At 37.7% G+C, this 21,825-nt stretch overlaps 1 protein-coding gene across 2 annotated transcripts in view; it reads left to right on the plus strand.

The window, feature by feature from the left end:
- The first annotated feature begins 9,276 nt into the window (after nucleotides 1-9,276).
- Nucleotides 9,277-21,825, plus strand: part of DIP2 (disco-interacting protein 2) — a 34,203-nt gene continuing 21,654 nt past the window's right edge. For both annotated transcript variants that reach the window (XR_003656649.1, XM_028317296.1), the window contains exons 1-4: nucleotides 9,277-9,505; nucleotides 11,336-11,636; nucleotides 12,438-12,749; nucleotides 15,462-15,654. Coding sequence is in view for 1 of the 2 variants with exons in the window: in XM_028317296.1 (XP_028173097.1) it covers nucleotides 11,483-11,636; nucleotides 12,438-12,749; nucleotides 15,462-15,654 (659 nt within the window). In the remaining variant the exon portion in view is untranslated. The remainder of the gene's footprint in view (nucleotides 9,506-11,335; nucleotides 11,637-12,437; nucleotides 12,750-15,461; nucleotides 15,655-21,825) is intronic.

Raw genomic sequence — 21,825 nt, forward strand, 5'->3', positions numbered from 1 at the left:
GACAGAAGCTTATGCGACTAATAGCTGTGCGAACAAATCAAGATGGAAACGTGATAGAGTATATTCCTACATGCTTTTGATGATAGCATTACCTACTTTCCAATACTTATTGCTGTCCATAAAATTAAAAATCATATAAGCATTAATACTTACAAACATTTCTTTATACATTTCTTTTTCTATGAATTAATATTTTCCATGTGTTCCATGTGTTGTGAGACCGTGCATTATTAAGATTACATTGTCATTATAATGTACGAGTACATAAAGTGTAAAAATAATAATGCAATGGTCACTGTTAATGTATCAATGAAAGCAACTGTTTCACATGTAAACATGTACATACATGCGAACAATCATTGAGTAATTCAAATATTAAACCATGGACCTATAAAAAAAGGCGGACGGAACTCGCGCTACAACAAAACTGTGACGCAAAATTTTGGCGTTTGTCTATTGTGTGAGTGAATTTAGGGATGCCATGTTAGCCAAAACATTTTACCCATTTATCTTAAGAAAAACATAGATGGGCAGATAATATGTTACTTGGAAATGTAGACGGAATTATATCGTGCCATTTGAAAAGGATGAAAGATGAATACGTTGAGGTAGACGCGAAATTTTCAAATTTTCTTACTTTGTTTGCAAGTCAGTGTCAGGTACGTACGATTCACGCAGTTACAAATTATCAATCTTGTGTACCTACGTAATCACAATCTTATGTATCATCAATATTAATTATTATCTCTGATAGATTGTAACATATAACCTGACACGGACTTGCAAAAATATAAGAACATTTGAATTTCGCAGTTCCACGTCCTTGGGAAGGATCAAATCTGCCTACGAAAATATATCCCATTAAAACACAGTTATTATGATAAATTATTTTATTTCAATAGTATGCGTAATAAACACATAAAAAGTCTTAAAATTATAGATTTCCCACTTTTCGGGTAATTTTCCCACGTAAATAACTGAGAACACTGGCCTTTGACGTATTATTTTGTCGGGTGATTGACGTTTGATTTTAATATTTTAATGTTTATAAAATCGGGGAAATAAGTGAAATGTGATTCCTTGATTTTTGTTCGTTCGATCAGAACGGTTTTTACACAATTTCACCGCGCAAGACATGTCGTATTAGTGTTTTTTTTTCGCCGCGTAAATGTGTCAACTGTGTGAAGTTTGCACTCGAAGTGGTGTATCAGGGTATGAATGTGTGCGTGCCGGCCTGTACGTACAGGCGAGCTGGTAAATCCTAATGTCACAGTATTTTGTTGATGAGAATCCGTCCGACTTTTTTTATAGGTCCATGTATTAAACCAACACTGGCCAAACGTTGGAGTATCCATAAATAATATTCCATCATTTAATCAGCAAAGACCAGAATTGCGGTGGCACGAGTGAACTGTCGTGCACTAGTGCGTGGACAGTGCTTAATTAATTAGTTAATGTATCGATAAAAATGCTTTTCACCACTTTTTATTGCTAATAGAGTAAAAAGCAGGGGTTATGGGATACCTATTTTATTTCTTTGAAGGCGATTAGCTTTAACCTGTTTGCTTCTTATTGCCATTTCTTTAAAGCACCAGCCCTTGTGAGGTACCAGTCGATTGGGGGCTTTATTGATAAAAATCAATAGGTACCATTCAATAAAAATATTTTCTGTCACTGCGAACAATGATTGTATTCTGGGACTTGTTTTAACATTACTTGATTGTGAAATTGTCAATGAACTTGATATCAAGTCAAAGGAGGAAATGACAGGTATTGAAATGCGTTTCCTACTTTGCGTCAAGCGCAAGTAATCTTGAACCAATAATTGCTGAGGCAAATCATGTACATAATTTAAAAATACATTTGGTTCATTGATAACCACTAAAAGAGAATGTTATTCATGCAATAGCTCGTTGTTATCGTGTCTCGTTATTCGCATCGATATCAATACCTGAAGTGACAGTGACATCCAGAGGCGGGGCAAGACCTAAATTTGATGTGGGCAAGACAGATTTCGCGAGGCCTTGTTCTGTGGCGACCTGAAGACGGATTTATATATAATGAAATAATAAAAAAAAGGGTCAAAGGTCTATACATTGACAGTTTCTGATTTCTTGATTCAGTGATTATTTTTAAAGGAATATTGCGCCAAAGAATAATGTTCGTCACTTAAAACCGTGTTGTTGCTTAATTTTGTGTCTGATTATGGCTGAATTTGTTTGGAAAAAAATATATTTTTATTTTTAACTACATTGTTTAGCTATCAAGAATTTATATTTAATAATCAATGTTCGTATTGTGATATTGTCATCTCCACCTTGTATACATTTTTTCAAAATTTTTGATGCGCGAGGCCCCTTGTACCGCGAGGCCGTAGGCGGTGGCCCACGTCGCCTACGCCTTACGCCGCCTCTGGTGACATCCCTAGTTGTAATGAAACCGGTGCGACGCCCGGCGGGCCGTTAAATGTATGCGTTTATTGCCAATATCAGCGGCCTATACTCACTTACCTGTTTATTCGATCATGTTAATTTTTGTAACGTGCTAAGCGAAGGGATGTTTTAGAAATTGTCACATTAACATAACCTCATATTTATTCCTCCTCCAAAGTTATCGGAGTTGTAACCGCAAGCTTAATAAATAAGGAAAAATACATTGACCTCGTTTAGCTGTAACTCTTAGACATAAAAACAATTACAGTCATCAGTGTGTAATTAAATTAAACAACACATGCGTAAGCGCAAGCAGGGCACAGTTCAGACGCGTTATAATGCGTGTTTAGCAACGTTATAGTAACAATTTTCACATAACAAACTATCGTCTATTTGTGTCACACACTTATGGACAACATAAAGACATTACCCTCATCAAAGAGTAATAGTATAAGATCCCGCTATACAACGACCTTCACCGAGATGCTTATTTGATGAAACATATTTTATATTCAATTTAACATGTCAATAATTATATTGCTTAAGGGTTGCCTAATAAATTTCAGTCCAGGATATGATTAATTAATCATTAAAAAAAGTTTTATTTTNGAGGATATAATGCCACATACTCAGTTGGTGATGAATTACGAATGAAAAATTACGTCTATTGCAAGAAGCCATATTTATTTTGTCTGTTTAGTCTATTTTTGGAGTTGATCCTGAATGCGCTGATTCACAAAATGTGAAGTGACTTGGCTAATTGAGACGCGCACAAAACTTACTACAAACAAAAACAAAAGTATTTGATATTTCTTTGCCTTTTTATTATGGTTTTATTTGACTTGCCTTGTTTCTTTATTTGTATGAGTAGGAGATACCTCGTGCCTTTTTTAATGTACTGTCATTAAAGTATTTTAGTCTTTGCAATTCGTGAGCTTTTGTGTTAACCACCTATTATATGAAACCGCGAATAATTATAACGCGTACGCTACAGCGCTGCAGCCGCAAATGTCCGTTGCAAAAGTTTCTATTAACAATTCGGTCGCACATTCGTACCCAGCCAGGGACGCCAATTTTACTAACAAATAACCAGTACTAGGGTTGTTCAAAAAGTAATGAGAATGGGATATTATTTCTAGAATTTACAAAAATCTGAAAAAAAAATATGTGTAAGTAGCTTAATTCTTCACTAGAATCTGGTAAAAAAAAAAAACATTTAAGTTCACCTTTGCGCTTAAGAATTACATACACCTGAACGCGACCAGTCGGAAAGACTTTGTTTTCTGTGACAATCGCAGTACACAACCCTGAAGTTGCAGTAACTAACAACCAAAAAAAAAAATGCGTTTTAAAATCCTCAAAAACCCATCATATTCTCTAGATCTAGATATTTTTCCGATTTAAAAAGTAGTTCAGGGACCTGACATTTGAGGAATGGGGATGTTGCCTGGGTCAAAAAGCAAGAGTTTTAATTAGTCCGTCAGTTAACTTATCAAAAAATACTCTACACGTATTTTTCACTTTTTCGAACTAATGAAAATTTAAAGAGATAAAGCGCCCCAAAGTTCATAAGAAGAGGCCCGTGACGTCAACGCTTGCTTAAAAATGCCGCACGTTGTGACGTCGTGCGCAACTTCAACGCACCATAACTATGTAATTATTTGTTAGATTGACAAATAAAAATTTATGTGTCCAATATTTTTTGATATTAAACATTACGGACTAAAAAAATTTTTTTAGGCAACTAGCCTATTGTCGAGACAGTGTCCTTTTTAGGCCTATTTAGAGAGCCAAGAAAATCATATACCACCCGTACGATGTGGCCCCAGCATCGCACCCAGGGCCGCTAGTAATATTTATATAATATATCTTTGATCAACATGGTATATACATGTATATGTAAATACGGTTCTTGTTCGAGAAAATAGTCGAAAGTTAGTCGCTCTACCGTCGGCGACAGGACAAGTGGCTTAAGTAAATATACCCCTATTCGTAGCTGCCTTTGACTGGACAAGTTCTATTTATTCAAGTCTGGTGCTCTGGTGCATAATAAAATGTAAATGGAAGGTTATTTACAAAATAATTATAACTCAAACGCTAACGTTAGAACTACGTTTTTAGCTTTAACTTTCAGACACCAGTCAAGTATTTAAACATCGTTCTTTGAAGTGAAACCCTGTGCACTATTTACCTTTTGATGTGGGATGTATTTCCTAATTAGAAATTTTCGTTATAAGCTTAAAGTTCTAGAGTAAATCTGAAGGGGCGAAGAGAAAGTTTGAGAAGTGCACTGGTTTGCATAACTTACTAAGTAATTAACTCTTTTGAGTTTTGCCTTTTAAGTGTAAAATACACTCGCGAGCAAAAGTATGGAATCACTTACATGAAGTTGTTTCCACGCGATCTTGTGTAGTAACGAATTTTTTAGTAACTAAAAAAGTAAAATCATTTTAAAGATTAAACTTTTAACTTTAAATTGATACCAAATTCATTGAAATCACACCGGTATTTAAAAAGATATCCCGGCTGATGTGAAGAAGTAAGAAAAAAGACATGTACCAACTGTTTGATACATCGCGAGTTGCGGCCTATTTACCCCCTATAAAAGGACGTGTTTTCGGATTTTTGCGTTCACACGTTGATCCATACACATCTCGGCTTCTTTTGACACTTTACCTGGGATTCTACACCTTCAGAAGCAGCACAAATCGTTGCACTATTGCAAGAAGGGCTAAGCCAGCGGGCTGTCGCACGTCAGCTCCACATAAGCCAGTCCTGGGTTTCAAAAGTTTTAAGACGCTTTCGGGAGACTGGTGGCTTTATCCCGAGACCAAGTTCTGAACATTGCCGGTGCACATCGCAGAGGGAAAACCGTTTTTTCATGTCAACTTCTCTACGAAATCGTCATTTGACTGGTATCGACGTCCAGCAAGAGCTCAGAAATGTTCGTAGAATAGCTGTTAGCGAGTGGACAGTTCGTCTAAGATATGAGCAATAAAATTTGACTCCAAAAAGGCCTGCCACAGGCTGGAAACTGACGGCAGGTCGCCGACAAGCACGCTTTCAATTAGCTCGCACTCGGAAGGCGAGTAATGGAGGCGAGTTTTGTTCTCCGATGAATGCAGACTGTTTTTGCAGTGCAGCAGTCGAAGAGGTCGGGTCTATAGACGGCCTGGGGAGCGATTTGTGCAGTCCTGGTTCGCTAAAACATTGGCTTATGGGGGTGGCTTGCTCGACTTCCCATCGAGATGTGTAGGAGCAAATTGAAAGCGTGCTTATCGGTGATCTGCCGTCAGTTTCAAGCCTGTGGCAGGCCTTTTTGGAGTCAAATTCTATTGTTTATATCTTAGACGAACTGTCCACTTGCTAACAGCTATCCTACGAACATTTCTGAGCTCTTGCTGGACGTCGATACCAGTCAAATGACGATTTCGTAGAGAAGTTGACATGAAAAAACGGTTTTCCCTCTGCGATGTGCACCGGCAATGTTCAGAACTTGGTCTCGGGATAAAGCCACCAGTCTCCCGAAAGCGTCTTAAAACTTTCGAAACCCATGACTGGCTTATGTGGAGCTGACGTGCGACAGCCCTCTGGCTGAGCCCTTCTTGCAATAGTGCAACGATTTGTGCTGCTTCTGAAGGTGTAGAATCCCAGGTAAAGTGTCAAAAGAAGCGGAGATGTGTATGGATCAACGTGTGAAAGCAAAAATCCGAAAACACTTGCTTTTATGGGGGGTAAATAGGCCGCAACTCGCGACGTATCAAACAGTTGATACATGTCTTTTTCCTTACTTCTTTACATCAGCCGGGATATCTTTTTAAATACTGGTGTGATTTAAATGAATTTGGTATCAGTATAAAGTTAAAAGTTTTACCTTTAAAATGGTGCTACTTTTTTTGTTATTAACAAATTGGTTTGTACACAAGATCGCGTGGAAACAACTTCATGTAAGTGATTCCATACTTTTGCTCGCAAGTGTAGTATAATTTTATTTTCTCTTCTCTCTTTCTTTTGAAACTGACATGCTTAGGCCCGGTTTTTTGATTCGTAGTTAAAATAACCAATGGTCAAATTTGACAGATGTTAAATGACAAGGGGTTAAATATCAGAAAAAAATGTTTTTCGAACAATGGTTAGCTTGACTTTTAGTACATTTTTTAACTATTAGTTAACATTTTGTTAACATTTAACCATTAGTAGCAAAATTTAACAATTTGTTATTTTAACTATGAATAAAAAAACTGGGCCTTAATGTTGTCAAGCTTGACTCAAGCTTGAAACGCTTATGAGAGCTAACCAATTGGCTATAAAATCACTAACAAAAACTAATCATTGTGCACTTCGAAAACGAAAACGAAAATGAAACTAAAGGCCTTTGCACACGACACTGCAATGAGCAGACACCGCGCGTTTCACGAGAGCAGGTGTCGCGCGTACCAATCTCAACAGATGTTCGCTGAAAAACATTGTAACTTTGTAACATTTGTACGCTTCGATACAAATAGTAGTACTTATATTTGTACTACTAACTTTAATTTAGCTTCCTTTACCCTAGTATCTCTGCTCCAGACTCCAGATTATCAAGTCTTACGATTGTCTTGTTGGTCAATTTGACTTCCTGTAAGTTTATTTAAGCTGAAATATTGCATACATCTGGCTTGTTAAACATATGAGTGTAAAGAGTCGCTCTGGACTCAGAGTGGACTGACGCCACACTGCTACAGAATCCAGCTATGGCATGTTTCAGACAAGTCTTTTATTAAAGCGCGTTTACTACTTGTTGATAGAAGCGCGTGACTCATGAGCTTTTGCGAGTGTTTTTTAATTGGAATGATGACTGGGTAATGAAATCGAAATTCTATTTAGTCCATCAGACAGATAATAAAAAATATTGGACACGTATTTTTATTTTTATTTTTCATAATCGAATCATAACAATATATTGAGTTGAAATGTGATCCAATAGACAGTTTGACACCATACCCCAATAATTCTAAACCACAACTTTTTTTAAAAGACCCTTCATTCTGGTCTTAAAAACTTAATTGATTTTAAATTGAACCTGTAAATTACGATTTTTGGTCGCATTGTAATTGAAAAAAGTAGTTAAATTGAGTTGACAAAATAGTGACGTCAATCGCTTGTAGTGTCATACAAAATCTATGGGTGAGTTTCGTTTTGACAGTTTTAAAAAGTACGTCAATTGATTGGTGGTGTCAACATGTCTATTGGGATAAAAGCGCGTTGTCTGCTGATGTCGTGTGCACAGGCTCTGTACTCATTGAGCGTAACATTGTAGACGTCCAGCCTGATGTGACTCACACCTCGTCAGGCGCACGGCGGGGCGGCGCACTGGTCGCGGACCGAGTGCAGTGCTACGCGCAGCCCGAGGACTCCGGTACCGGCACCGGGAGGTGGAAGGTGAGAATAATAATAGTAACTCTAGGTGGACCGACGATCTGGTGAAGGTCGCGGGAGGTGCCTGGATGCGAGCGGCGCAGGACCAGCTTTTGTGGAAATCCTTGGGGGAGGCCTTTGTCCAGGAGTGGACGTCTTTCGGCTGTAACGAACGAACGAATAATAAATCTTTGGACACAGGGCTAGCTAGCCCCAAAGTAAGCAACCTATATGCTCGTGTTATGGGTGCTAGCTTAACGGATATACTGCTTATATACTTTTTAAATACATACATATTATACATAGTAACACCCAGACCCGTCACAGAAATTAAAATTCATCATTTCAATTTCTGCCCGGCCGGGAATCGATCGAACCCGTGACCTCTCGGCATAGTTCGGAACCACTCCACCAAACGGCCGACAATTAGTCTGAACCCATAAAGTTAATATACCTAGCGGAAAAGAGCAACAAAGAAATAAGCGCGCGAGAAAGTTTAAAAAAGTGTGTTGTTTGTAGGTAGCTTTTATTGGACTACCCCGTGACGTCAGTGGTTACGCCCTCGGTATACGCGTAAGCGTCCGTAACCGAAGAACCCCTATCATTTCACTTCACTCACGACACTAATAGAGCAAACTAATAACAATACACCGGCTAATTGGCTCAATTCCGCCCATCACATAGAGCTAATAGTTCGAAGAAAAACGCGTCAAAACATTATCACTTACTGCATAAACGGTTTAATGGCATGTTAACAAGTTAATGATACGCAGAAAAAACCTAATTAGAATTATTACAGACTGGTTTATGAAATTTTTCATATCATGAAACTGATTTAAAACATGAGAAATAACTTTGTAGAAGTCTGGCACTGATTAAAAACCAATGCTACACGAAAAAGGTGAAAATTAAATATTTAGGCTTCATACACATCATAGATCTTTATCTTTTGCACTTTTACAAAGAGAAAAAAAACGACAATGTAGTAGGCAATCTTATCTATGACATAATATTGTCACGGTGATAAAAGGCACCGGTGCGCGCGCGCCTTTATTCGTCTTCTTATTCGGCGAATAGACTGCAATTCCTTTTTCGGAAGTTTACTTGCTTCATAACATATTTGTCTCTTTAAAATTTAAGTATTAAAATAGGAACAGAATGTTTTACCATCCAGACTCAGTCCAATCTTATCCAATTATAATAAATTCAGCTGTGTCGTTCTCACGTGTCACTGATTTGAACGTTTTTATTTCTAAAATTGATCGTTTATCCGACTTAAACACTTTCCTGTGCAACATAATTGTGCATGACGTACGCCTTAATAACGGGTCACGGTTTAACAGGAACATGTTCGTGAATCATCGTCAGTACAGTACCAGTTGTTTGTGTGGCTACTATCTGAAAGAGTTGAATCAGTGCAACCGAATACACCGAACGAGTTTGTATTTAACTTGCGAATATTCAATCGAACTCGGTGATCTTAATTGAAAGTGTCGAACTCGCTCGTTTAATATTGTTCGGTAATCGACCAAATTGTGGCTTAATTTAATGCCGGCGATTAAAGTTGTGTAGGTGGTGGAGTGTTGTGACGGGAACAATACCTATAAGGATAACCACTGTTGATTTTCGTTGTTTAGACGTCACTGCAGGAAAGTTCTGGCGATACAGAGTTGGACGTAAGTTCCCAAGTAGCAATTGGTATTAATGGCAAAATCTTACTTGTCTTAACTCTATCTAAATTTACACTTGAGCTAAAACCAATTTAACTTAGAATAGAGATTTTTTTCTTTAAGACTTTATATTCTTCATCGAGCGCTACTTAAGCAAATTAAGAATACCCAAAACCAAGTTAAGTATTCTTTAGATAATTTGGTCTTAAGTTATTCTAAGCTTAAGTAAAAAAAATCTTATTTTACTAAATTAAGATTTTTTGTATGCTCACTTAATACTAAATAGTATAGATGAAGTATTATTTAAGTGTTGCAAAGTAAAAAAAGTATTCGTAGATTTACTTAGGACTTTTTAAAGACCATTGTCTTAGAAATAGTTTTCTGAAGATTAAGTTAATTACTTTTTTACTAGAATTAGTACATTTTGAGAAAAAATACACTTAACGGGACGATTTCGATAAAACAGGATCACGCCTATTAATTCAAGGTAATGCACGAGCACCTGCGTGCGCAGCTTATTGTATTAATTTTTGATTCAAAATGCGTGCGGTCGCCCGCAAACTATATTATAAGTAAACTCAAAATATGATTTACTAAAATAGGTATTGTCTAAAATATTTTCGAAATTGTATGGTAAAGTTGGGTACAACATGATTATTATACAATTTAACTAACTAGGTGACGGTAGGCCTACCTTTAAAAAATCTTAACATAATAACTACCGAAAAATGTTTCTAATAATTGTAATCCACACTTATTTACGCTGCTCAATCTTCTCATTTAATAAATTAGAAACACTGTGTGATTAAATTTAACAAAATCACAAATTGTTAAAAGTTCCATAAAAACAATTAAATAAAAACTTTTCACAATAAATACGGCAAAAATCATAATATCCGATATTCAATAAATTTAATTGCTTATCGCTGAGTGTTGCAATTACAGAGTTCAAAGAATACCTACTTTACGAAATATGCGGGTGGTGCAATTTACCCGCCCTACATGTTATAACAAAACTAAAAACGTAAAAACCAATTAAAATCCTATTAGAACCATTTTCGACTTCCACACGGACAATCCGAGGGAGAAATCATGTAATTAATAAATTAGTTAGTAAATGAATTGTTCTTTAATGTATAGCAGCACCAATAATTTAGCAAGACTAAGACAGAATGAAAACTATCTAGTTTTAATTAAATAAAACTAAAGAGCTACTTGATACCATATGCACTTAAGTAATACTTCATCAAGTGAATTTTAAGTGTAAGTTAAATCTAATGTTTCTAAGCTAATACTATGTAAGGTATAACTTGACTCAACTCTTTCTTAACTAAACTTACAAATTCAAAATCTTCTTTACTCTTGCTACATTAAGACAAATTAGAATTACCGCCATTATGAGCTATGTGTAACAAAAAATAAATCAGAAATTAACCTTTAATATTATAACAAGAGGACATTTNTCAAACCGATGAAATATTTAAAAATAAAACTTTTTTTAATGATTAATTAATCATATCCTGGACTGAAATTTATTAGGCAACCCTTAAGCAATATAATTATTGACATGTTAAATTGAATATAAAATATGTTTCATCAAATAAGCATCTCGGTGAAGGTCGTTGTATAGCGGGATCTTAGACTATAATATGATTCATATTACGAAAACACGCTCAGCATTCAATTCAAGTCTGTGATTGATTTGATTTCAAATATTAGTCATCACCATCACAGTCTAGACTCTATTCTTGGAGATAGATTATAAATAATAAAGCTGCATTCGTAAACAATGATTAATACTCGTTTCCTGATATTAACGTTTGAATATTGCTTTAGGTGTCTGCCAAAATCCAGCAACTGCTGAACACGCTGAAGCGGCCTAAGCGTCGTCCATTACCTGAGTTCTACGAAGACGACGACATCGAGCTGGAGATCGCGGCGAACCCCAAGGACCCCAATGCCCCCAAGCCGGAGGGGGGCACCATGACCCCCGCGGTGGGGGAACAGCTGGTGGTCCCCGCCGGACTGCCGAGGAACCTGGAGGCGGCCCTGCAGAGATATGGCACGGCGTCGTTCAAGGCCAACGCTGCGACGGTGCTTGATCCAAATGGGAAACTGAGCAGCTCGCTCACTTATGGTAAGATAGCTTTCCGCCCGCGGCTTCGCCCGCGTGGAATTTTGTCTGTCACAGAAAAACTTTATCGCGCGCGTCCCTGTTTCAAAAACCGGGATAAAAACTATCCTATGTTCTTTCCCGGGACTCAAACTATCTCTATGCCAAATTTCATCAAAATCGGTTGCGAGGTTTAAGCGGGAAAGCGTAACAGACAGACAGACAGACAGACAGAGTTACTTTCGCATTTATAATATTAGTTGAGATTAGTTGAGATTTCAGCAGCGATTTTAGGTAATGCGTCAAGACGTAAAGGCCGGTATACGAGTCCATTTGACAAGGATATTAATGGCCTGCTCTGTTCCAACTAGTTGCGTTAGCTACTCGTATTAATGTTTACAGTTCTCGAAATTATTTCGCAACAGATAGATTTAAATCAAACCTTAATACGACGTTATTTAGGGTGGATTCGACCAAACAAGAGTAAACATCAATCTCAGAATAAATCGTCAGTTTTGACATATTTCCCATACTGAAACTGTCAATGTGTCAGTTATACCAGGAGTTATTCTCGGAATATTATAGAGTTATAAAAGTTTGGTCGAATCGGGCCTTAGTATTATAAATAAATAATGCACATTAAATTCAAAAGCATCTTCTATCCCAAAAATAAATGCGATGCGGCCAGAATACGTGTTAATTTTACTGTTGTGAGGTTTGACTTTGTGGAAATCCTGGAGGATGGAGGCCTTTGTCCAGCAGTGGACGTCTTTCGGCTGAAACCAACGAACGAACGAGGTTATCAATAGTTTTACTTTTCCACAGGCAAGCTCCTTAGTCGCTCCCTGAAGATCGCACACGCCATCCTGAACAGGACCTTCACAACCAAGAGCAGCAGCGGTGGCCCCCTGATTGGGGACAACTCCATCAAGCCGGGAGACAGGGTGGCCCTGGTGTACCCCAACAATGACCCCATCAACTTCATGTGCGCGTTCTATGGCTGTCTCCAAGCGGGAGCCGTCCCGGTCCCCATAGAGGTCCCATTGACTAGAAGGGACGCTGGTCTCCAACAAGTTGGCTTCCTGCTGGGGTCTTGCGGCATCCAGTATGCTCTCACCTCTGACGCTTGCTTGAAAGGTCAGTCCAAAGTGAAATTCACTAGTCATTTGTTATTTAGTTACAGCTTGTTTGACAAATCGGCGGATGGGACAATTTAGTTTCATATGCATTTCAATGACGCTTTCATATCCTTAGGAAAATGGTTTACTGTGGTCTTACTGGTACATTTCCATCTTACTTTCCGTGATTGGATTCCTTATTTGTATTTAACTTTCCGTCACTTGTGAATTAACTTAGTGAGATAATAATAAACATACTTATAGCCTGACCAGGAACATAAAAACCCTGGCATAGAGGCGCGTCAATTGCATTTGATAGTGCAACACTGGGTACAGTCGTACCTGTATTAAATTAATAGGCTAACTTTATGTATCGGGATTCAGGATTATAAGTTAATTTAATGTTTTCATAAATTAACAAAAAATATTACATTATACGTAAACTGGTTTAAATAAATTAAATGAAACCATCAATCGAGCAAGTAGGATTTTATTATTATTATTCATCAATAATAACATTCTGAACTTGAATATTCAACTACAATGTCTGCTCATGAACGCTTCAAAGTCGGTACTTCTTTCCCAATTTCATAAAATTCAACAAGAAAGTGACAAAAAACTTTAAAATAGGTAGTTGAAACAAACCACAGCTAATTTTCATAGTTGACTGTACTATACGATAAACATGTCAGTCAATTTGACAAGCTTTGTCGGAAACATTATTTAATGAAAATATTGTCCGAACCCTTAGTATTTCTCTTCGACAAATACTTTAACACATTGTGAACCACTTTTCTTTCACGACTATAAAAAGTTTTTAGCAATTTAATTCAGAAAATCAATTGCACACATTTAAAATAAAGTTTGTTTACACTTTGACAGCAATAGACTGACATGCAAGGTGACATATCAATGAAGTTTTCAGTTACTGTTGCCATTAAAAGAAATTAGTACCATTAATTTTCCGCAACATGGCGAGGGTTTTTATGTTCCTGGTCAGGCTATAATTATGTTTTCCTCATGAATAATTCTATTAACTGATTAAGACGGTGAAATATTATAAATCATTCATATTTTCCTGGCTTTCGCGATTAACGCCGATCATAATACTAAGTGCTAATATAAAAACTCCTTTACAGCCATGAGAGCTTGAATAATGTTTATCATTTAATTTAAATGCCGCTCCAGTTATTTGTACTGAAAACATATTTTTTGCTCCACAAATCTCTCGCGGCATTAAAGAAGTGTTTAATTTATATTTCCATAAATAAATTGACTTTACTCGTAAAAGAAGTTGGTATCTTGGCGTCTCGTTTATCCTCATATTTTTATTGGTGTAACATACATTTTTGTTTTACTGCTTGCCATAAGTACCTAAAAAAACTATACACTGAACACGGATTCTAACACGCAAAATTATAAAAGCTAATTATTGTTCTCCAACCCTGTAGAACTACACATAATTTTGTTTTTCGAAACGAAAAATAATTAATTGACCTCGTGCACAATCAATAGCTTATAAGGGATGAGTGGCATAAGTGACCAAGGGCCTCCCCCACCCACCCCTTCGATATATTAATAAGGAGTCCGCGATGCATCGATATTTATTCGGCTATTAAAATCCATCAGTGATTAATATTACTTTGTAGATAAACGATTGTTATAGTAATTAAATAAAGAACTACAACACCAACTAAGGATTGCGTGTTGATTCCATTGAGGATATGGTATGTAAAGACTCTATTTTCAGTACCTATCGTAATAGATGTCGAGAAAATACATGAACACAATATTGGTATGAAAGTTAGGAACAAACTATTAACCATTAAAGGGCAGCGACACTGCCGTTGTGATTATGACGCGACGCGTTTAATCTCATTAACGTTTAATCTCACAGTGCACCTCTCGCGCCTCATTGCCGCGCAAATACGGTTATTAAAACTATCAAACGGAAACATAATGTCTCCGTCAAAAGATACACTACACTATCTAATAGATACAGATCACATAGCAGGGACAGGGATCACAGTAGACCAAAACCAGTAGCTGTGATATTAGAACTCCACTAATCAACAGTTCTAGCGTTTAAGTCAGGCAGTGCCTGAGGTGTGGGATCGGATCGATTTTGACATATTATGACGTGACAGAGCATAAAAATCAGAAGTCTCGCTGACATTTGACGTAACAAATAAAACCCACCCGTGGCGCCCCCATATACCTTAAGCACTAGAACTATAAACATTCACATAACTCAAATAAAACAAATGAATCAATCAGAAACAGTCACTTTAAAACAAAAGAAAATTACAATCATTCTCTTTCTTCTTTCACAAGGGTATCAAATTATTATCTTTCTTCTTTCACTGTTTCTTCTTTTCTCTTCTCATTCAAAGGGATTCTCAAAATTTCCGCTTCACAAATCCCTACTGGAATTTTCAGGTGACAGCGAACCCTTTAACTAGCTAATTAAAATCCCCCTCTCCCCAAAAAAAATCTAAAACTGACCAACTAAAAGGTATCAAATAAAAATAATAATAAAGGGCCAAAGAAATGTCTTTTAATATTGATGCTGTTGCTGATGGTGTCCTAGTTTTTTGTCGCAAATGGAGTCGATTTTTAGGAGTAATTTTGGTCAATTTTAATTCTGCCACCACTGCGTAAATCTTGTTGCGAACCTGCCGTCGAATGACCCCACTTTGAGAAATCCTGCTAATAGAATCATCTGCCCCAGGTCTGCCAAAGACGTCGTCCGGAGACGTGGTTTCCTTCCGTGGATGGCCGTCCCTGCAGTGGGTCTCCACTGAGAAGCTGCCGCGTCCCCCGCGCGACTGGATCCCGCCTCCGCGCCCCGCTGAAGACAGCCCGGCCCATATCGAGCACACATCTGCCGCTGATGGATCTGCCATGGGTGTCATTGTTACCAGGTCAGTAGAAAATCGTTGTTTCCCTTCTTGCCTTTCTTTTTCTCTCTTACCGCGTGGATATCATCAACTCTTATTCTCATCTCCCACCCTCTCGCGTTTTCTTCCTCTCTCCCAACTGCCCCCTTTTACCTCTCGCTCTCTTTTTCTCCCTGAAGTCACAGGCTACTTTTAAATGTCCTGCAGTCACAGGCGACTTAAATGCCTCAATCGGAGCAATGACCGTTACAGCTCCGTGCTCGGTAGCCCATCTTTATCGGTTACTACTACTTTTTACTACTACCACAGCTACTACTAGCATTACGTCCTCATCAAATAATCAAAGTTACGGCCTCCATTACGGACTTTGTAATCGAAAACACTAATTCGAAGTACGTAATATTGATTTGTAACAAATTGAAACAATTGGAACAGATAAACGTTCAACTTTTTTGCATTCCAACTTCCAAACATTTACACCGCGCATCGAGATCTGTCATTTTTTATCCAGGAACCCTGCACAAAGCCGTGATTTTTTGATAGCGATTTATTTATTTTGCGTGTCCTCCGTTAGCATTGTTACGTGTTAGTCCAGCCGCTTTGCATAGTTTGTGTCGCCCACAAAACCAATAGGAGGGTATTATTAATACCATTGTGTAGTTTTCCAAAATACCCGCCGGCGCCGCAGCGGTGGCTGCAATCTCTGGTGTTTCGTTCTATTAAATTGGTTTTGTTTTGACGCATTCTGTCCGATTTTGTTCTTTGTTATTGAATACTATCTATTATGCTAGAGTGAGTGGTAGGTACTCCATAAACATACAACAGGTGAGTTTTGATATTGTAAAATGTATTAAAAAATAAGTATTGCGGAACTACCTATATTGGGTTAATTAAAGTCGACCCTGAAATCAAAAATATTTTGTGCGAAAAAAATGTTTGGAAGCGCTTGCTAACGCTGAGAACCAACTATACAGTTGTCTACGTTTGCTAACTTCAATAGTGACTTGTTTCATTTATTTTTAGCAGTGACAGCGCTAACCGCCGTTTGCTTACAAGCTCTTTTTTCCGCTTGCCAATAATACTGCAGTTTTCGTCCTTGCAATGGCTTAAGATTTTAAAGATATATTACGACTCGCGTGGGTAATTTAGAAGAGGAAATCTTCGTTACAAAATTAAAGTAAAGTTTTCTCTGTATTAAAATATTGAAATTCAAATCAAAAGTTTCAATCTTTGCTTGTATGTAATTGGGATGCTTCGCCAGCGTTCGGGAAGCTTCGCCATATACTCACGTCCGAAATACCGCAGTGTCTCAAGTCGAAAGTATTTGACCAATGCGTGTTGCCAGTGATGGTATACGGATCTGAGACGTGGTCGCTCACTATGGGCCTCATAAGAAGGCTCAAGGTCACCCAAAGGGCGATGGAGCGGGCTATGCTCGGAGTTTCCCTGCGTGATCGAATCAGAAATGAGGAGATCCGCAGGAGAACCAAAGTAANTTGCTAAGATCAAGTGTCAGTGGGCGGGTCACATATCTCGTAGAGACGATGTCCGTTGGTGCAGGATAGGTTTCGAGTGGCGACCACGGGCTGGATGACGTAGCGTGGGCAGGCCTCCTACTAGGTGGACCGACGATCTGGTAAAGGTCGCGGGAAGAGCCTGGATGCGGGCAGCGCAGGATCGTTCATTGTGGAAAACCTTGGGGGAGGCCTTTGTCCAGCAGTGGACGTCATTTGGCTGAAACGAACGAAACGAATTGGGATGATGACTGGGTAATGAAGTAGAAATTCTATTTAGTCATTCAGACAGATAATAAAAAAATTAAACACGTATTTTTTTCATTTTTTTCATAGTGGAATCATTACAGTATTAAATTTGAGTTGAATTGTCGCGTGCCGTTGTAATACGCATTTAAAACAATAAAGTAGGTATATTATGTAAAGATGAACCATTTTTTCAATCTACTATTTGAGGTGTCTCATTTCTCCCTCTAAACTAGCCAGCCACTAATTGCGTGGCGTGTGCCAACACTTTGTCTCTCAAACTGTTTGTATGGAATCCCTTTTTAATTGCCACCCGTCATTCAGGTGAAACGTCCGCGGATTTCATAGCGCGTCGCGTTTTCGATTTGCGAGTTGCGACGCCCGTAACGAGTTCATTGATTGCTTTTTGTCAGCTCTATCAAAGCGTTTAATATTTGTCAGTTTCGTCAAAACTCGGTTCCGTTATTAATTTTTGAAGTTGAAATTCAAAAGGTGACAACTATGGTGGGACTGAATTTGAAAATAAGTTTGTGCGTTACATAAGATCGCAACGAAACACCTTAGGCCCAGAACAGACGGTGTAACGCAACTGAAACGAAACTGCAACTGCTAGTTACTTTTGAGTTGCATCTAAGTTTCTGCCATAGCGTCCGTTGAGAGACCACACATGACGCGACCAGTTTGAAACTTTCAGTTTCATTCATAAGAATCATCAGAAAGTTGCAGTTTCGTTGCAGTTGCGTTTCACCGTCTGTTCTGGGCCTTAGTCTTTCCCTTGCCTACAACAAACTACGTGCTACGTCAGTTGTTAAAATTGAATTGAATATCTACAGGGTGGAAACGATAAGTGATCTCACTCGATTATTTCTAAACTATACAATATATCCAAAAACTGATTACTGATCCTAAAAGTGCTTCACGAGCTCTATCCAACGGTACCAATAATAGGTTACAAGATAAACTGGATCTATCTGAAAATTCAATGTTTTCAGCCTCCATACATTTAGTAAAACCACATAATATTAAAAACTATACAAGATATCCAAAAACTGGTAACTGACACTGAAAGTGCTTCACGAGCTCTATCCAACGGTACCAATAACAAGTTATAAAATAAACTGGATCTATCCGAAAATTCAATGTTTTCAGCTTCCATACATTTAGTACAGCCACAGTCATGACACTCATGTCTTGATAATATTATAGCAAGTAAAGCCTAAAATAAATGTTTTCCATGAATAATTTTAAATTAGAATGAAATTTACGAGTTAATTTTAAGTGTTTATTATTTAAAATAAAAAAAAATAACACTTCTAATATTGTGTGGCTGGCATAGTGCATACATTTAGTATGGAGGCTGAAAACATTGAATTTTCGGATAGATCCAGTTGATTCTGTAATCTATTACTGATATCATTTGAAAGAGCTCGTGAAGCACTTTCAGGATCAGTAATCAGTTTTTCGATATCTTATATAGTTTAGAAATAATCGAGTGAGATCACTTAACGTTTCCACCCTGTATAGCCATATCTATACACAACATATTGCATAATATCGATGTCCCTTCGAAGGTCACTTTGAATGCAAACCCCCTATCTCCGGGACTTAGTGGCCACTAACAGGTGGTGGCCACCTGTTATGTAACGTCTTTAAACACTGCGACCGCAGTTGCGAAGTTAGACCAGACATACAGGGTGTAGATATAAAGACTACACTGATAAGCAAAACCACCTTTGTTTGTCACCTGTCATCCGCTTTGCAATGGGGGGAAGTCGAACCTTAATTTCGAACTTCGCCTATGTTCTTCTGATTAATTTCGTTGCGGGTCCAATGACAGTTTAACTTTCCGCCGGGACAAAGTTGGCCTTTATTGGTTGGGTTTTTATGGCGGTCAAGCTGTAGATCCTGGCTACACAGGCGTTGCAGTGGTGGGGACGAGAGGTGGGAATAGTCCCGAATTTGACAGGCAAAACCAGTTACTAAAAATTCCAGCCATTGTTTTCCCACTGATAAATCTGTAGCTTAGACGAATTTCGGAGAGTGATACCTAATCGATAAAGTGACGTTTCTCATATCTTGTACAGTGAGCGTCAATAAGTTCGTGATATCCAAAACCAGTCAAAAAGTTCGCAACATGTCTTTGTTGTATCGTAAACTTTTTGGCCACTTTGGTTGACACGAATTATTTGACGCTGGATGTACACAAAATTGTTGAAAACTCGACCAAACTAGACTGATTGGTTTATAGCCGCAAATAATTGAATCGATGTCTAACAAGATCCTTTGCACTTTGGCGATTTAAAAATACGTCTCTTACAGAAAATTATCAAATTAGAAATTATGGGTTTGCGATCAGTATCACTTTGTGAAAGTTGGTAGTTTGTGGCTTTGTTGGGTTAAACTAACCGAATAACAAACAGCGTATTTAGACGTTTACAGTAATAATAAAATATAAATTTCAACTAGTCATTTTGGTATTATTTCGAGGAGAATAACATATTCAAAGAGGTATGCTATTGTACTTATTGTCAGTTTCTCGAATAGCCTACAATAACTTGATACCGGCGTGTTACGTAATATCTCGTATATTTTATGCGCACAATCGATGCATCCAAGTGAATATGAACATGTTTTGCTCCAAGGGTTGCCAGCTAAAGCCGGACATGTTTGGCTTTTTACGGTCTTGTCCGGCCAAATATTGTTTTGGCCGGCCTGTCTAGATTTTTTTAGGTTTTTCATGTGGCTGCCGCGCCAGGCGAAAGTCGAGCTACAGAATAATATCAAGGGCACGCATCAGGATGTTGGGCAACCGATGATGATAGTCTCACTCGTAAGCTATGACCAGTAAGCGCCCAACCGTGACCAGTCCAGCTTTTAGGGTAAAGTGTCCGGCCACAGAAGCACAGAGTCCGGCTTTTGTGTTTTTGGATCTGACAATCCTATTTGCTCCTGAAGACGCCTGAATATAAGTTTATTTACGAATTATTATTTATTATGATTCCATTTTGTTCGTTGTACCATTTTGGGCGGCGCTGTATTCGGATATTCGCAGATGTGAATCGTGTTTTTGATTCATCCGAATATTGTTTCCCTCCATTCTGTTGTACAAGTTGCTCTAAACAATAGACTACTTCAACTTGCGTCTATACACTTCGAATTTTCACGAAAAGATTCATATTTCACCGAACTGCGCTGTAGAAGCGGAACAAGTACTTCAAACGAATACGCTCTTTATAATATCAATAGATTAGGTTTATTCTTGACTTGCCAATGTATAGACAACGGCACATAAAGCTATACACTGCGGCATCTTATGGCGTCGTAATAGGTTCGCTTTTGTTACAGTTTTAGTTAGTTTCTGAAATAAATTACAAGAGGGGGATATTTTATTCTCAGCAAAGAAAAATACAAATATTAAAGCACTTTCATGTTGTTAAAACTGCGATTGAGTGGACTGTATAGTAATGGGAATAGATCTGATGGTAATAATTCAGAAGCTTTTAAGGAAAAACTTAGAATGAATCCAAACAGTGCATATTGCTCAAGGTAAACAACAGTAATGGGACAGAAGAGTAACTTCAATATCAATAAAACAGTTAAAAAAAATATAAAGAACTATCAAAAAGCAGTGGCAGTTTTGCCAGCAACACATGTATTAGTAAAAACACAAGCTTAACCTTGCTCCTATGTTTCTATTACGTCATAAGATAAAGGGATATACATAAATTTCCACACAGTCGACGTGAATCGCAGAATACTAGAATATCAATTTGATATTTATAGGCGAGTCGACATAAAATTCTACGATTCCATAAATCTACATAGCTGATATTTTGTAAGCCCATAAGGACTTGATAGAAAGGGCACAGATAAATAAATTCTTAGGTTCGTAGTTATGTTATGTTTTGAAAGGGTTATAAAAAGTTTATGCATTAAATTTGGTAGATATGATACAAAAATAACAGTCATAAAGCATTATCTACCAGTCCCCAATGAAAAACAAAAGTCTGTTGTTTCGAGTAAACGAGTTTAAAACCTAACGAAATTTCAACAAAACAATTGACAAACGATTGTATTTCAATCATTTAAACTAGCCTCGCCTTTAACTTTACAATACAGTTTTTATTGAAAAGAGATTCCAATAACAGCTATCCGCAAAGGAAAGTGGCTTTTCAATGCTTACTGGCTTCCTATAGTAAGCTGGCTTATCATTCACAAGCTAATATTAGCTCTTATTGATAATATCAGTTGTTTATTGTTTATGGCAGAACCACGGTACAAAAGTGATTGTTTGTATTGAGATTGTTTACCTTATAGGGACTCATCAAGCCTCTGATTACTTCAGACAATGCCTCTTATAGCCCGTAATCCCGCTCTAAAATTGTCTACGTCATGACGTACGGTAAAGTGCATGGCTTATGGTCGGAAAGTTATT

The sequence above is a fragment of the Ostrinia furnacalis genome, unplaced genomic scaffold (assembly GCF_004193835.3).
Source record: "Ostrinia furnacalis isolate ACB-3 unplaced genomic scaffold, ASM419383v2 OfSCF6133, whole genome shotgun sequence".
Lineage (NCBI taxonomy): Eukaryota > Metazoa > Arthropoda > Insecta > Lepidoptera > Crambidae > Ostrinia > Ostrinia furnacalis.